This window comes from Hemicordylus capensis, chromosome 5 (genome assembly GCF_027244095.1).
Source record: "Hemicordylus capensis ecotype Gifberg chromosome 5, rHemCap1.1.pri, whole genome shotgun sequence".
NCBI lineage: Eukaryota > Metazoa > Chordata > Lepidosauria > Squamata > Cordylidae > Hemicordylus > Hemicordylus capensis.
Genome location: NC_069661.1, coordinates 244,410,380 through 244,428,098, shown reverse-complemented (window position 1 = coordinate 244,428,098; position 17,719 = coordinate 244,410,380). Strand labels below are relative to the sequence as shown.

Here is a 17,719-nt window from a genome sequence, read left to right as displayed (position 1 = left end):
AACTGTATAAGATGGTGCCTTATTTTGTGTTTGAAGAAACATGCAGTCATGCGACCCACCCAGCCACCCACCCCAAAATTCCAATCAGCAGTGTGTATAATTTGGGAACATGCTTATCACATGTTCTGCTGCTCATGCAGCCTGCCTGAAGCACCCTTTCTTTTTTAATCAAGTAGATGAAGTTTTACAATGATTTTCCATATGTGGGGTGCAGTGAAGGAAGCGGGAGAGGGAAGGGGGTTGCAGTGTTTGGTCAGAAAAAGAGGAAGAACAGGATGCAGCCTAGGGATATGCCCAAACCATGTGGTCAGCATGGTGTTGCTGACCACGCAAATGGCACCTGCGAATGCACAGATCTCATGTGTGTGCTGGCGCTATGCAGGGGGTTGTTGGGATGTGCAATTCCCCAGCAGGGAGCTGGAAGGTGTGAAGGTAAAGACCTGCTCTCCTTTTCCTTAAAGTTCCTGATCCTGTTTCCTAAAAAGTGCTCGAATCGTGCTTCGAACCACGGTTCAGGCACATCCCTAATGCTGCCTTAGACCAAGTCAGACCATTGGTCCATTTAGCTCAGTATTGTCTACACTGACTGGCAGCAGACCTCCAAGGTTTCAGGCAAGCGTCTTTGCATCAACCAGGTAGCAAGCAACTGCCTCGCAAACAATACTTGAAACCTATTTCTGCCCATTACTGTGTGTGTAAAATCCATTTTCCTTTCAGAGTGGTAGAATTATCTTCCCTGAGAGTGGGACATTCCTTTCATTATTTGACTCAGTATTTCCCCTAAAAGAAGGGGGCTTTTCTCTCCAACAACAAGGAAGCAATAAAAGCACCTGTGGGGTGGCTTGAGACATTTCAACTTCCCACAATTAGAGTTGTGTGGAAGTGCTTTTATTTATTTGTTTGTTTGTTTGATTGATTTTTATACCACCCTCCAAATGATGGGATGGCATGGCATGGCATGCCTGGTGGTGCAGATTGTGCGTTTAGGGCGGCATCATGTAAACCTACTAACTGTTTGCCTGCCTGCAATTAGGCATTTAGCTTTTTGCAAATGTCAGATTCTGGTAATCATTCATGTCCTCTTCTGTCTTTCAGGTTTTTCATAATTGCAGCTGTGTGGGAGCAGCAGGCCCTGCCAATCTCTCGGCAGTGTTGGGCCAATGTCCAAGGGACCATTGTGCTAAAGCATTCCCTTATTTTGTAACTTTGTTGTCAATCTGTGCCTTTATTATATGTTTGGGAGCAACGCCCATGTACATGGTTTTATTCAGGTGAATATATTTTAACATTTTTTGGTCTCCATAAAGTGTGGGGCCAGCTCATTCTGCCACAAAATGCTGTTAACTTCCTGCATTTCAGCAATCCGGTTTGCAGAATGCCCCTCAAGATCCAAATCTCAACATTTGAACTGCAATGTGCAAATTTCTGGGTGTGTTTTTTTAAAAACAAGTCTGGTTTAATTGTCTAGATTGGTGAAACAGCCCTGAAAATTTGCAAGTTTATGATGAACCCAGTGGGCAGAATTCAACCATTGTTGCTTCATTTTCCAGATAAATGTACAAATTATGACTGGGGATTATGGGAGTTGTATTTCAGCAACATCTGGAGAGCCAGCCAACATAGCCTGTCCCTGATTTAGAAACTACATTCCTCTTCAGAATCAAGTTATACAAAATTTCGGGCTCAAAATCTGCACATTCACATTCCGGGCACAATGCAGCCAAACTTAAGCATGATTGTCAGTCAGTCAGTCAGTCAAGTTTTATTTACGGTCCTAGACCAAGCAATCCATACATACAAAAGGCGAAACAAATTTATAAGAAACTCTATAGATTTTCATTATACATCTTAAAAGCAATATAGCAAAATTTAGCTACGGAGTTAAAAATTAAAACATCCTCATCAGAAAGTAGAAATTTAACAAGTTGTTCAGCAGATTGATCCATCTGTTTACAGACCAAAGGTAAAATTAAGTGCTCCTTCGATTGCCTATGTATTTTACAGGATAATAGAATATGCTCAGTAGATTCTATTTCCCCGCTGCCGCATCTACAGTAGCGTTCTTCCAGGGGAATACCACTGTAGCTCCCGGCTAATAATGCAGAGGGAAAAGAATTTGTTCTTGCCCTTGTAAATGCCCACTGAAATTTGCTGAGTGTAATATGGAATAAATAATTAAGGATGACTTCAGTCCTGATAATTGCAGAGGGAGCAATGTAGGCATTTGTTTAACTGCAGTTGGGCTAAGTCATTGGATCTTTAAAATTCAAGTTTGTTTCAGTTTTATAGCATGTCAGCAAATTGTGCAATACACCTTCTCTGGAGACAACTATGACAACTCCATTCATTTTAATGTTTCTGGATTATACCTATTGTAGCCAAACCTCTTCATATCAATATTAGTTTGGACGGTCTTTTTTCTGTATTTCAGATCTGTTTCCCCAGACTTAAAATCCTTTGCTGTTGGAATTGAAACGTTGTGTGGAAGGATACTTGGTCAGTGTTTACTCTGTTTCATGTTACATATGACGTTTGGTTTGAAATTTTATGCAAGTAATACGTCTATTATCTGGGAATTATTTTTTAAGTGAGGGGGAAGAAACCTTTTTTTAAAATCTTCCCCCCTTCCCCACATTATTTTTGTTTATATTACTACTTTGTGTTTGAAATAAAGAAGAAAAATTGGGACAAGAGATAACTGAGCAAAGAGGCACCTTTTAAAAGTATTGATTTTCTTTATTTAGCAGAGGGAGAGCAACTGGCCCTATCCATCCCCAGCACAGCATCTCTCCAGTGGCTCTTGCTGGTTTCTATCTTATATTTCTTTTTTAGACTGTGAGCCCTTTGGGGACAAAGAGCCATTTTATTTATTTATTTATATCTATGTAAGCCACTTTGGGAACTTTTGTTGAAAAGCGGTATATAAATATTCGTCGTATTCTTAAGATATAGTACTATTTTTTTTAATGGACCTGCAAGTGTAGCATACTAAAGCTAAGACTAAAGATTTGTGGTGTTGTAGGGATGGTTTGGAAGCATCCTTTCCACATTTAGTGGAAATATACCCTTTTCTATTCAGGGGCAAGCTCTGAAAAACCGTATTTTGTAGGGATGTGTAAATTGTTTTGGGTACAAATCGATTCTAGCTGATTCAGGTGATTTGGAGACAGAACAAATCGCCCTGTGTTCCATTGGCTTCAGAATACAGAGATTCGGATTCCTCCTATTAATTCCCCCAGATTCCCAGTTTTCAATTTAAAAAAAAAGACACCAAAGAATCTAAATGCTTCAGTATTACTAAAAAAAATCAAACTGAGTATACTGCCTTGCAGGTGTGTTGGGTGGGTGTAGTTGGTACATGGCAGTTGATAGTTGGCACTGTCCAATGACAGCCAAATGAACAGAAGAAATGAAGGTGTGCAAAGAATCCTCATAGGGATTCATTATGAGGAAAAGTTATTATACACGAAAGAATCCAAACTATTGAATCCACTATTAAACATAGTGACTGCACATTTTGCTCCATAACTCCACTTCTACAAAGGTTAGAGCTTAGCTTTTTAAAAATGAAAGCTGGAGATCCATGTTAGGGTTAAGATAGGGTGACTTTGAATCCCCATTATTTCCTATGGTGGAAATATACAAAATCAGAAAGAACTAAAATAAATAATTAAAAATCAATCAAGTGCCCCACTGCCTTGAAATTTGTGTGGTAGGTGGCATGCATGGGGACCTACCCACCACCCAAATATGGTGCCCCTAGGACCTTTATAAATGATATGAATTGATCCAAATATGAATCAAATCAAATCCAAATCGAATCTGGGGTGATTCAGGGGGACAGATTCAGACACAAAACATATCAGGGGTGATTCAATTTGGGCACAAATTGAATTGAAAAAATTGATTCATGCACATCCCTAGTATTTTGCAGCTCTTTGGAGTGTTTCCATTTGATATGGAAAAGCCATCTATGAAAGGCACTGATTGGCTAGCACCCGTGTGGTTATCAACACATCTCCTAGGCATGTGCAACTGAGAAATTTCATTTGTCATACAGAAATATGCTTGTCTTATGCTTCCTGAGCTTACTCAGAAAGACTTAACAGTTCATTTTGAAAGTGTTGCTCCCTAATCAGTTCAACCTTGGGCAATTAGTGGAAATACTGCTGATATTCTCCACAAGCTAGCATGGACAGCTTGCCACTGCCTGTGCCCCAGTGTGTGTCTAAAACACTGCCTATGGTGTTTTAGTGCAAATTTGTGCAAATGTAAGTCACAAATTGTGCAAATTTAAGTCACAGCAGATCAGGGCTGTCTATGAGCTCTCCATGTTACTCTTCAGAGAATCTCAGCTACTGCTTGAAGAGCACATTGTTATGGTCACGAAAGGCAAACTTCATTGCTATGTCTACCTTTCAGGGGGACTTCCAGCACCTATTTATTTTGGAGCATTGATTGATAAAACCTGCTTGAAATGGGGTACGAAAACCTGTGGTGGATCAGGGTCTTGCAGAGTGTATGACACTGTGGCATTCAGGTGAGTCATGACAGAGGAAAATAGCATTAACTTGAATCTGCACATTGAGTTGTGAGTGAGTAGTCCTCTTTCCTTTGGTGTTCATTTGCATGAATAAACCATCCAAACATGTCCATACCCCTCACTTTCCTGCAAGTGGTAGGGATGTGCAAAAGGTTTGACCAAATCAATTTGAATTTGAACCAAATTTGAATAGATTCATCTTCAAATTGAATTTGAATCGATTTGACTCAGAACTGCTTGGATAGAATGGGATTTGTTCAAATCAATTCCAGTTTGGGTGGATTCAAATCGAATTCACATCGAACTCGAGTGAATTCAATTCGAGCTCAGGCAAATTTGAATGGATTTGAATGAATCCCATTCTGTGCAAGGAGTTTTGAGTAGAATCAATTTGAATTTGATTCAAATCAGTTCGGTCAAATCTTTTGTACATCCCTAGCAAGTGGTGAGGATTTTAGAGGGGTGTTTACAAGTTTGATTTCTGTTGGAGGAGGGAGTGCTAGAAACCTGTAATGATTTCATAATAATCTCCTTATTTACAAATGTACAGGATGAGTAGGCATCAAAGGCCTACATCATACAGGCAGGCAGTTCTGATTTTAAAATAGCATACTCCCTCACTTCAGATTCCAAAGCCCTTCCCAAATTGCTGCTTTCTATTTCTCCTTGGAAGACTCAAGATCTAGAAAAGGCTAGTTTTGATACCCACTCCAGCAGGTGGATATGGCTCGTATTCCAGGCACAACGTGGTCATTAATCCAGCACAGCTACATGATTGTCTTTGACTAGTGCAACTTTGTTCATTGTTGAAGTGCAGCATTAGTCAGGATGTTGACCACTGTTTATTGGTACCCATCCAATATAAAGCCAGCCTGTATATTTCTGCTAGTATAGATGCAACCTTCAGATCATCAGTTCAAGATTTGCTTTATCTTGGCTTCTCCCCTCCTCTCCTTTTTCTTCTTGGTTCTCTGGCTGCTAGCCTATGGAAAAGCTTCATTCTATTAAATATTTATGCAATTTTCTAATAAAATATAGAGTTGATTCAAACATGCAGAAATAGCATGTGGTTGAGCCCTTCCTGGACAATGCCACATCAGAGGGGAGGAAGGGAGACATAACACACTGGAACGTCTGTAAAGATAAATATAAATGTTATACATACAGTATAAATACCACCATTCTTGTTAGCTTTTACATACATCTTTCACCATTTCCCCCCATCCCTTCCCCCAACTCCTGAGCTGTGCTGGCTGGGGGAAGGTGGGGAAAGAAAGGAGAGATAGAGGGAGAGAGGAGCAGAGGGGGAGGGAGGGAAGAAGAGAAGGAAATACACACCGTTGCACCAATAAATGTGGGTAAATCAGAAAAGGTTTTTGTTTTCTCTTTTATTCTAAGAATAGTTCAAGAAAGTTATCCCAGATTGACCATGCACCCATTCCTCACTCCTAGGGGGAGTGGGAGATTCCCATTGCTGCAGTATTAATCTCTAGGTTACCAGTAAGCTTCTCCATAACCATTGTTTAGGACCTAATTTTAGGCCCTAAACAAACCTAATTATTTATGTATTTATTATTACTCTATGTAAACCAATTAGGAAGCTTTTTTTGAAAAGTGGTATATAAATATTTGTTGTTGTAATTTTAGTCCCCACTCAGTTGGGAAATACCCCAGTAATGCATTCAGATCCTTCAGTACAAGGGATGAATCCATCACTAAATTAATACACATAATAACCTCCCTCCAGAAGCCTTGCACTTCGGGACAGTCCCAGAGCATATGCGTTAAGTTGGCGTGAGGATTATTGCATCTCCAGCAATTACTATTTGAGGCCATTTTTAATCGCTTAAGGTCCAATATGCCATGAAAATAATCTTCTGTTGGATAAGGCACAATTTTTGGAAGGGAGGTATAGAAATTGAATAAAATAAATAAATTCAAGATCCACTGAGCTACATTTAACACTAGCAATAGCAATAGCAATAGCAATAGCAATAGCACTTACATTTATATACCGCTTTATAGCCTGAGCTCTCTAAGCGGTTTACAATGATTTAGCATATTTAACACTACCTACCTAACCTAATGGTGCAGCAGGGAAATGACTTGACTAGCAAGTCAGAGGTTGCAGGTTCGAATCCCTGCAAACACCTATATTGGGCAGCAATGATATAGGAAGATGCTGAAAAGCATCATCTCATACTTGGCAGGAGATGGCAATGGTAAATCCCTCCTGTATTCTACCAAAGACAACCACAGGGCTCTGTGGGCGCCAGGAGTCAACACCGACTCGACAGCACACTTTACCTTTAAAATATCTTGCCATATGTGGGGAAGGGCTTAAACATATGATGGCCCACTTGCAGCCCAAAGTGGAATAATTCATTTCACGTGCTATTTTGGCACATTTGAATAGGTCCATATTTGACACCTCAAATTCCACTGCAGCTAAGATGTTCTTAATATCTTTCCTTCCTTAGAAATATCTACCTTGGACTCATTTTGGCACTGAGAGCTGGATGCTGCTTCCTATACATTGTTCTCTTCATTTTAATTAGGAAGCAATTCAAACAAGATAAGGAGATGAATGCTACCAAAAGCATTGATGGGCCTCCCATAAAGTTACCAGTAAGTGACAAAAATAAAGGAGAGCCCTCTTGCATGGAGATGACAGTACATGAAGACACTTACTTTTAAAAAAGAACATTAACTTGGACATTTGCACATATGGATGCTGTGTGTGCACTCAGGCTGGGAGCAGCTTGCTGTGCAAGAAATTCCCTGCACTGAGCATGGAGTTGGACTAGAAGACTTCCAAGGACCTTTCCAACTCTTTAAAAAAAAAAAAGACATTCCAAACCCCATCAAACATCTGGGACTAAATACACACAGCCCTGGTTGGGTAATTGGTGAAAGCACCAATCACCTGTTCTGGAACAGGAGGAAGAAAGGAGGACCATAACCCAACTTCCTGATCTTTCCTGAAACCCAACAGATCAGGGGCGTAACTACCATTAGGCAAGGGGAAGCAGTCGTCTTGGGGCCCCACTGCCTCGAGGGGCCCCCCAGAGACACATCACATGACTCCCCACCCACCCATGTTGCACCTCTATGAATTATGTTGAGTCTTTTGGAGATCGGCAGGAGCAGAGAGTAAAAAAACAAGATTCAATGTGAACTAGATATTCACCATATTAATAATGGGGATGTGAGTGTGAGTGCACTATATATTGTGAAGTGTGTTTGTGTGTGTATATAAGCGAGGGGCCCATTCTAAAATCTTGTCTCTGGGCCCCCTCCAACCTTGCTACGCCCCTGCAACAGATGATCGGTGCTCTTACCAATCTCATCATATTGGGTATATGTGCAGCTATTGGATGGGACTAGAGAACCAGGGAACCAAAAATACAAGATATTTTTTGTGTACAGTTCCTTGTCCCACTAAGCATATGCATACAGAAGCTGGACCGGAGCAATGTGTTTTGAAACACAGAAGAAGGACAAATATAAGGCATTTACATTCCTCAGAATGTTTGGAGGTTCACCCCCACAATAAAGAAGGGGAAAGTATCATGCTTATCATGCTTTTATTCATCTAAAGACATGATGGTAGGGAACTATTAAAAAGGGCCCTTTATTTCTGCAGTTTTCTGCATTACTTCCCAAGCTCTTAAAGACCCATGGAAAGTCCACAGAGCATCTCTGCGATCCTTGCTTTTCCAAGCAACTTCAGCACATGTAGGGTTCTTGTTAGACAATACTGAATTCAATGGACCAGTGGTCCGAATGAGTATAACTGACTCAGTCCCCTGCTAACTGAGCAAAGAGGCACCTTTTAAAAGTGGTGGTTCTCTTTGTTTAGCAGGACCCTATCCATCCCCAACAACCACCTTAAGTGGTGCAGAGGGGAAATGCTTGACTAACAAGCAGAAGGTTGCCAGTTTGAATCCCTGCTGGTACTACTCCGCTGGTTGTAAACCGCCCAGACACGTAAATTTTGGGTGGTATAAAAATATGTTAAATAAATAAAATAAATAAATATATCGGGCAGCAGCGATATAGGAAGATGCTGAAAGGCATCATCTCATACTGTGCTGGAGGAGGCAATGGTTAACCCCTCCTGTATTCTACCAAAGAAAACCACAAGGCTCTGTGGGCACCAGGAGTCGAAATTGACTTGACGGCACACTTTACTTTTACTATCCATCCCCAGCACAGCAGCCCTCCAGTTGCTGTTGCTGGTGTCTATCTTATGTTTCTTTCTTAGATTGTGGGCCCTCTGGGGACAGGGAGCCATTTTATTTATGTATTTATATCTATGTCAACCACTTTGGGAACTTTTGTTGAAAAGCCGTATATAAATATGTGTTGTATTTATATAATGCGGCTTCCTATGTTCTTATGTAATTACCTAAAATTGTGTAAACAAATCATTTCCAGTGGCTATAATGTTGCGCAACTGTGTTTGCACAATTTTAGGCATTTGCAAAATAATGCCCTTGTACAGTTGTGGTGATTTTTTTTTTTTAAATGCCTGCAGCAGTGTGGGCAGTGTGAAAACCACCCATGGGACACTGCATGGTATTGATCTGTTTTTCTGACATTTTCCCTACCCAATTCAAAGCTCTATTTATAAATCAACTCTGATCATTCTGACTCATTAGGAACATGGGACACTGCCTTATACCGAGTCAGACCATTGGTTCATCTAGCTCAGTATTGTCTACCCAGACTGGCAGTGGCTTCTCTAAGGTTGCAGGCAGAAGTTTCTCCCTCTCCTTTCTTGGGGATGCCAGGGAGGGAACTTGGAACCTTCTGCATGCAAGCAGGCAAATGCTCTTCCCAGAGCAGCCCCATCCCCTAAGGGGAATATCATACAGTGCTCCCACATGTAGTCTCCAATTTAAATGCAAACCAGGGAGGACCCTGCTTAGCAAAGGGGACAATTCATGCTTGCTACCACAAAACCAGGCCTCCTATTTCTTGCCATTATCCTGACAATAGCAGCACTTCTTTAAGTACCTCAATATAATAGTGATTTCTTGGAAGGGCATTGCCTTTCCCCCTTCTATCAGGAGAGAATTCCATTTCCTGTCAAAGAGTCATCATGTGCTAAAAGCCCTCAAAATTGATGGCCTTAAAAAAAAAGTTCCACTCCATGGATACTTTTATTGCTTCCATGTTGTTGGAGAGAAAAGCCCCCTTCTTTTAGGGGAAACATTGATTCAAATAATGAAAAGAACATCCCACTCTCAGGGATGGTAATTTTACCACTTTTAAGTGAAAATTGATTCTACACACACGGTAATGGGTAGAAATGAGTTTCAAGTATTATTTGTGAGTTAGTTGCTTGCTACCTACATAGTAGGGATGTTCACGGAACTGGGCGGGGGTGGCTCAGAGGGGTGGGGGGTAGGACATTAAGGGTGGGGGAGGGTGCTGTTACCCCTCTCCCCACTTCCCCCCTACTGGTGCTGGAGTTTTGTAAAATGCCCCGGGGCTGCAGTGTACCTCCCTGCCGCCCCTTCTTCTTTGACCGGCAGTGGCTGGAAGTACCAGGTGATCACGATGTGCATTTGTGCATGTTTGGCCTGCATATGCATGCCCGGTACTTACCGCCACTTTCAGCCGAAGAAGATGAAGGGGCGACAGGGAGATACGCTGCCACCCCGAGGCATTTTACAAAACTCCAGCGCCAGTTGGGGGAAAGTTGGGGGATGGGAAAGTGCACTCTCCCCTGCGCTTAGAGTCCTATCCCCTACCCCCACTGAATGTTTGAACCAGCCAGTGTTTGAACCTGTTTGAACCTGTTCGAACCTGTTCAGAGGTCCAACTACCTGGTTGCTGCATAAAAAGACCAGTCCCAGATTGGATGCCCAGTTGATGTAGCAGTCTCTCCCAGCCCTATCTGGAGATGCCAGGGATTGAATCTGGGACCTTCTGCATGCAAGGCAGATGCTCCGCCATTGAGTTACAGCCCCATCCCTTTGGCCTTTGTGGCAGGAGATGCTCTTGGACCATTGTGGGGATGATGAGCATTATAGAACAGGTTTGAGCATCCTTGTGCTAGAGAATTTGTACCCTTAGTACTAATGTCTGACCTGAAGTCACTCCAGACCATGATACAACCACTGAAGCAACAGATGAGCAAGGTGAGTTCAGCAGGCTTATCTGCACAACATATATTTAGTGATGTCATGGAAATTCATGTTCCCTGGATCAGTAGACACAAACCATGGGGGCTTGTGATGCTCGTTTCAATATGTTCTCCTCTGGCCTGGATTCTAATCTAGGGTGGAGGACAATTCAACACTGTCACTCCCCTCCCATCCACGTACAGCCCCCACCGCCTCCTTCTCCCTTCCTGCCCACTTACCTGGCTGCTGTCTTTGGTGGCAGTGATAGCAGAAGGAGGCTTATCCCTCCTTCAGCACCTGTCTGGTCCACAAATTGATCTTGGAAGACCTTTCTCCACCATGGCTGTAACCATTAACTACGTAAGGTGGGAGGGAAAGAAAGGATGCTTGTAGGGGCCTGAAGACTAATCAAGGTGGACTTGAGAGAGAGAGAGAAATTGGAACCCATGAGGCTCCCAGTGACACTCTTGAGGGCACAATGGGGTTTGCTTTGGCAGATAATTGGGCATGGGATATACTGAGCTATTTTCCAAGGTTGGAGGGAAATAATTTGGGTTTCCAAGCTTCATTATTAGTATGCTTAGGACACCCAGATCTATTGCTTCATCTCAACATCTTCAGGAGAAAGCATAACCTCCCTAAATGCCTGCCTGGAGGCGTTGATGGACTGGATGAGGGATAACAAATTGAGACTGAATCCAGATAAGATGGAGGTAATTATTGTGCAGGGTCAGAACTCAGGAGATGATTTTGATCTGTTTGTTCTGGATGGAGGGTCACACTTCCGCAGAAGGAACAGATATGCAGTTTGGGGGTGCTTCTGGATCCAAACCTCTCCCCGATGTCCCAGGTTGAGGCAGTGGCCAGAGGTGCTTTCTATCAGCTTTGTCTAATATGCCACCTGCATCTGTTTCTTGAAATAAATGACCTCAGAACAGTGACACATATACTGGTAACCTCCAGACGACGACTGAAATGCGCTCTATGTGGGGCTGCCTTTGTCTGGAAACTACAGTTGGTAGAGAATGTGGCAAACAGGTTGGTCTTTGAATCATCTCGGAGAGACTTTATTACTAAAAGAGCTATACTGGCTCTCAATAAGTTTCTGGGCAAAATAGAAGGTGCTGGTTATAACCTACAAAGCCCTGAACAGCTTAAAGGTAAAGTGTGCCACTGAGTTGGTGTCAACTCCTGACAACCACAGAACCCTGTGGTTGTCTTTGGTAGAATATAGGAGGGGTTTACCATTGCCATCTCCCATGCAGTATGAGACGATGCCTTCCAGCATCTTCCTATATCACTGCTGCCCGATATAGGTGTTTCCCATAGTTTGGGAAACATACCAGTGGGGATTTGAACCACCACCCTCTGGCTTGCTAGTCAAGTCATTTCCCCACTGTGCCATTAGGTGGCTCAGCTTAAGCCCTGGGTATTTAAGAGAACGTTTTCTTTGCCATGAGCCCCACTGCACACTGAGATCATCCAGAGAGGTTTGTCTGCAGTTGCCACCGGCTCGAAGGCTTTGGAACGTGCTCCCTGCTGAAACAAGAGCCTCCCCATCTCTGACAACTTTTTAAAAGACAGTCAAGACACATTTGTTCACCTAGGCTTTTATTTAGATAACAGTTTTAACAGTTTTTAACACTGTTAAATTGTAAGTTATTTTAATGTTCTGATTATTTAAAATTTTGTTTTAATTTGTACTGTTTTATTGCAAATTGCCCTGAGACATAAGTTTTGGGTGGTATATAAATATGTTAATTGAATAAACAAAATAAATTTTAAAAATGATTGGCCTAACCAAGTCAAGTTTGCTCCATCACTACATATGACCATCGGGCTCATTCACACTTTACTCTGTGAACTCAGGACATTCCAAAGAACTTGTTACATAGCAAAATATATGCCAGGTGCAGTGGCAAAGGGAGGCTGGCGGTGGCCCGTGTTCGGTCAACGCTGCGACCCGCTGGTCTCGCCCCCGCATCTGATGTCAGACATGGGGGCATGGTCTCCCTCCCAAATGGGACCACGTGGCCCCATTTGCAAGGGAGATTGGCCCTGTTGTGTTGGCAGCAATTGGCCCCATTGCATTGGCACCTAGGGAACATACCAGCGGGGATTTGAACTGGCCATCTCTGGCTTGGTAGTCAAGCCATTTCCTTGCTGCGCCATTAGGTGGCTCTCTAACAACTTTACCTAGGGGGAAATACTACATGGTGTCAGAAGTGGGCCTGCCCCTGTATCAAGCTTGAAGTATTCTGCATGGAAGGCCTAGACTTGGAGAAACACAATTATAATGGAAGTTTATAAGCCCCCTGAGTTATGTTTGTCTGCCAATGTGGGGGGTAGCTGGAGAAGATGGGGGGGGGAATTCCATCTGTATCTGACTGTGACTAATTCAGAGGGTAAACCGGAAGAGTATAAGATTGCCGTTCTTTGGCATTGTATTGGTGATAAGGCATTGGAAATATATAGCAACATGCAGAATGTTTATGTAGCTTCTGCCAGGAAGACCTTGGAAGAAGCCTCGAGAGCTTTTAGAACTTATTGTGAGCCAATGAAAAGCCCAGTGTTTTGAACGTTATCAGTTCTGGCAGATCAAATACGTTTAAGCAGAGGGAATTGATAGTTTTGTTACCCGGTTAAGAAGTAAAGCACAAGATTGTGAGTTTGGGGCCTCAGAAGGCCTGATGATAAGAGATAAAATTGTTTTCAGTATTCTTGATTGTAAACTGAAGGAAAAATGGTCAGGGCATTCAGATCTTATGCTCTCTCAAGCAATAGATATTTGCAGAGCTCAAGCCCTTACTCATGCACAAGCATGATGGCCACTGAGATTCCGATGCCTCTTTATTGCAGAAGGCAAGGAAGCCTTCAGTAAAGCAAACAGCTTTAAGAGACAGAACATATATACTGCACATATGAGGGAGGGATTTACAGTGACTTCAGTATGGCAGCAGCAAGGGCCCATTCATACAGTCAGCAGCATTATTCAGCTTTTTTCTTGACAATTGACTTTTAATGCACTGTATATGCCATCTTTAAAAGTTGCACTTTGGGCGAGCATTGAAAATGCTTCCGTTGGATAATCCGACTTTCAAGAGTGTATAGAAAAACCCAAGCATCTTCTGTCCTACCTTGTATATTTCTGGAATGGCTGAGCATAGAGCTTTTATTTGTTTTTATTTCCCTGCCTATCTCGCACAAGGCCACCATCTTAGCAGACCACGCTACAGAGTTTTAAAATATAGAGGTCAATGGAAAATTAGTGCCTATCTCGCACAAGGCCACCATCTTAGCAGACCACGCTACAGAGTTTTAAAATATAGAGGTCAATGGAAAATTAGTGCCTATCTTGCACAAGGCCACCATCTTAGCAGACCACGCTACAGAGTTTTAAAATACAGAGGTCAATGGAAAATTAGGGGGGGAATCTTAGGCGCAAACAGCTGACCATAGAGCTCTGAAACGTGGCATTCCTTCCCTACCTGTTCACAGGTGAATGCACGAATAGGAAGGATGAGCCAGAGTGCCCCACCTTCTCTACAACGCTATTGGCCAGAAATGGGTGAGAGGGATAAGGGAGTGAGAAGGATTGGGGGGGGGAGCATGTCATTATGAACAGTCCTAGTTTGAAAAACCATAAGGAACCATAAATAAAATAAAAAGTAGCAATGTGAATAGCCCCAGCTTTACTTTGATTTATGCTTATTTGCACTTATCTATACTTAAATGTGCTTCATCTGCTCTCATCCTTGTGGAATCCAAGAGAAAGAACTGTGGTATGCAAGGATAAGGAAGTGGATAGGAATCAGGAATGTTAATAATTTAATGAAATAGATATTGTTTACAGAGAGAGAAGTGCAGACTGCTTTTCCGGGCTCTTGCTGCTGGCTGTTTGTTATCGCCACCTCTACTCCAGGACTAGAATACAAGTAACTAAAGCCCCATTCAAAAGCTGGCCTAGATCAAGGAATGGATTCACCAAAAATACCACAATCCTTACTCATCCTAATTCAAACCACTCCCCCCGCCCCGCAGTAAAGCTCACAGTCTGGGTGGGAAACCTCCAGGTTCTTCTGCTTCCCTTAAAATGTTTTCCAAGAACCCAGGCTTGGAAAGGCTATTGTTGGGTTAAAGAGCTGAAATACAGCACAGAAATGGCATGACTTGAAACAAAGGTTTATCAGAGAAAAGCAGCAGTCTGAATACTTGATTAGTCCTTCTAAAGGCACAAGAATGCAGTACAGGATAGATCCCAGCCAAAAGCAGCGGCACCCTGTTGAATTCCTAAATAGAGCTTTTGTTTCACTTGGGTTTGGATTGTAAAATGTGCACAGCAGGCTTAATGGGGTGGTTTTAGTAATCTGGAAGAAGGAGAGGGCCTGGAATTTCCTCTTACATAAGAGGTGCCAGCAGGGAGAAACCAGAGGCAATTAAGTAGTATAAGAGAGTATTTATTTATTCTGTTTCTAGCCTACTTTTCTCTAGTAAGAAACCAAGCCAGGTAATACTCCAAAACACTGGCAGCTTAACAAAGAGGTGGTAGAGGCAACTGCTCATGGTGACAAAATTCCCCCAGCAGCAAATGTTGTTCATTGAAAAAAACCTTTAAAAAATGTTTAAAACTGCTACCACGCAGGAGCGCGGCAGCGAGAGTTCCCTTGCACCCGCTGCCCGCCTCCCAAATTATGGGACAGTGGCAGGTCGGGGCAGGGCAAATTTGCAGGTGTGCAACATGGAGAGGGCAGCGATACCTCTCCTAACCCAAGCTCGCCCACCTCCCAAATGACTGCAATCTCCCGATTTCAGGCCTTTCTGTGCATGTGCTCACATTTTAAACATTTTAAAAATTGATTTAAATTCCCCCCTCCTTCCTCCCTTGCTACTGGAGGTGGCAAATCTTTGGCCGCTACGGGTGGCAAAGAGCTTAATCCGCCCCTCTCCAAAAATGACAAAAAAGTAGTAGAGGAGGATACTGAGGGCATATGTAAAGATACTGCAAACCTATATGGGTTTTATTTATACCTGTTGAGCTGTCATGATTTCCTAAACAATTTCTGGAATTGTAGATTGGTGAGGTGTCCTGAATTCTCTGTTGGAGATTGCTAGCCTTCTTCCAACAGTACTATGGTTTCTAGGGTGCCCTGGGGAAAAGGCAATGACTGTTAACTCCATTTATGTCTTGTAGTGTAGATTGACCCTGAGAGAAGAGAGGGATTATGGTTGGCAAACCCTGTGATGATGAAAACACATAATCTTGTGTTGCATTTGAACACACTTTTCCTGTCCTGAAAACACTCACAACTGCTTTTGTTCAGGAGCAATCTTGGGAGTGGGGATGTTTGTGGAGAAGAGCTTTCTCCCTCTGGTATAATATTGGAACCCAGAGTATCCCAGGGTCATTGAAGCTAAATGCTGAGAGATTCAGAGGAAAAGGAAGTTCTTCTTTACACAAAGTGTAGTTAAGGTATGGAATTCAATGTAGTTAAAAGTTGTGTAGTTAAAAGTCAACATGAAAATGTAGAGTCCAGCTCAAGAGAACTGATATATGCAGACTGAACATAACTTGTGAATCATCATTGTACACATGTATAGATCGATGGACCTGTGTCCACTGGAAACAGACTGTACATGTGTTAAACATAATCTGTGAATAGGGCATCTGTAAATGGGGTGATGATAAGAACATAAGAAGAGCCCTGCTGGATCAGGACCAAGGCCCATCTAGTCCAGCATCCTGTTTCGCACAGTGGCCCACCAGATGCCGCTGGAAGTCACAGGCAGGAATTGAGGGCATGCCCTCTCTCCTGCTGTTACTCCCCTGCAACTGGTACTGAGGCATCCTGCCTTTGAGGCTGGAGGTGGCCTATAGCCCTCCAACTAGTAGCCGTTGATAGATCTCTCCTCCATGAAGTTAGCCAAACCCTTCTTAAAGCCATCCAGGTTGTTGGCTGTCACCACATCTTGTGGCAGAGAATTCTACAAGTTGATTATGCGTTGTGTGAAAAAGTACTTCTGTTTGTTGGTCCTAGATTTCCTGGCAATCAATTTCATGGGATGACCCCCCTGGTTCTAGTGTTGTGTGAGAGGGAGAAGAATTTCTCTCTATCCACTTTCTCCACACCATGCATGATTTTATAGACCTCTATCATGTCTCTCCACAGTCATCTTTTTTCTAAACTAAAAAGCCCCAGGTGTTGTAGCCTTGGTGATGATGCCGCCTCCTCTGGACATGTGAGACAGATTTAGGTTTCGCAACTGATGTGGGAGTCAGGTACTCCTTTTTCGAAGAATAGGTACAAATGCAGCTCAGCTATTTTCAGTCTGCCTGCAAGAACAGATGATATTTTGTGGATCCGAAAGGGAAGTGGATTTCTGTTTGCAAAAGAAATCTCTCCCCCACTCTCCAATTCTATTCCAATGCAACCACCCAATAGCTTTAAATTCTAATTTGACAAGCCTGGTCGCTTTTAGCTTGTTTCCCTACAGCTAGGATTCCTCCATTGGCGAATTCGTGTGCTCTGATAGACAAATTTTGTTTAAAATAGGGATCAAACTCTATAAGGAGTAAAGAAGCCTGTGGAGTGAATGACTAGAGACTCTAGTGTTTTTTCAAGTCCACTGTCAAAATTTCATACAGAGTTCATTAGTTTGAGTATTTCACTCAGAGGACAGGAAATGTCAGTCTGGAGACTTAATGATTGACTGGAAATTATCTTTCAAGAAGGGATGTGATAGGCTTCTAGCCAATGCAGAAGTACAGACGTACTGGGCTCTAAGTTTAATTGGTAGGCCATGATGTAGCCTTGGTTCCAAGAGAAGAGATGCAGTTTGCAAACCATGTTATTAGACTGGAACATCATAGCTTCGTCCTCCAATCCAGGTTAGATTCAAAGAACCAAAGAAGGCAGACTCACATAGAGGAGAGGGAAAGTGAGAGGGAGAGTGGGGTACCATCACCAAAGTTTGATGAGGTGTCATTTAGGAAAGTGGGGTGGGGTGACCCTAGAAGAAGGAAGTGCCCAGTTGGAAAGCA

The 17,719-nt window shown here is 42.6% G+C and overlaps 1 protein-coding gene across 2 annotated transcripts in view; it reads left to right on the top strand.

Moving 5' to 3' along the window:
- The window catches only part of LOC128327805 (solute carrier organic anion transporter family member 1A4-like), a 42,268-nt gene extending 34,150 nt beyond the window's left edge, over positions 1-8,118 (top strand). For both annotated transcript variants that reach the window (XM_053257072.1, XM_053257074.1), the window contains 4 exons: positions 1,096-1,271; positions 2,432-2,496; positions 4,423-4,540; positions 7,024-8,118. In XM_053257072.1, coding sequence (XP_053113047.1) covers positions 1,096-1,271; positions 2,432-2,496; positions 4,423-4,540; positions 7,024-7,240 — 576 coding nt within the window. In that variant the 3' untranslated portion in view covers positions 7,241-8,118. The remainder of the gene's footprint in view (positions 1-1,095; positions 1,272-2,431; positions 2,497-4,422; positions 4,541-7,023) is intronic.
- Positions 8,119-17,719: the final 9,601 nt, after the last annotated feature.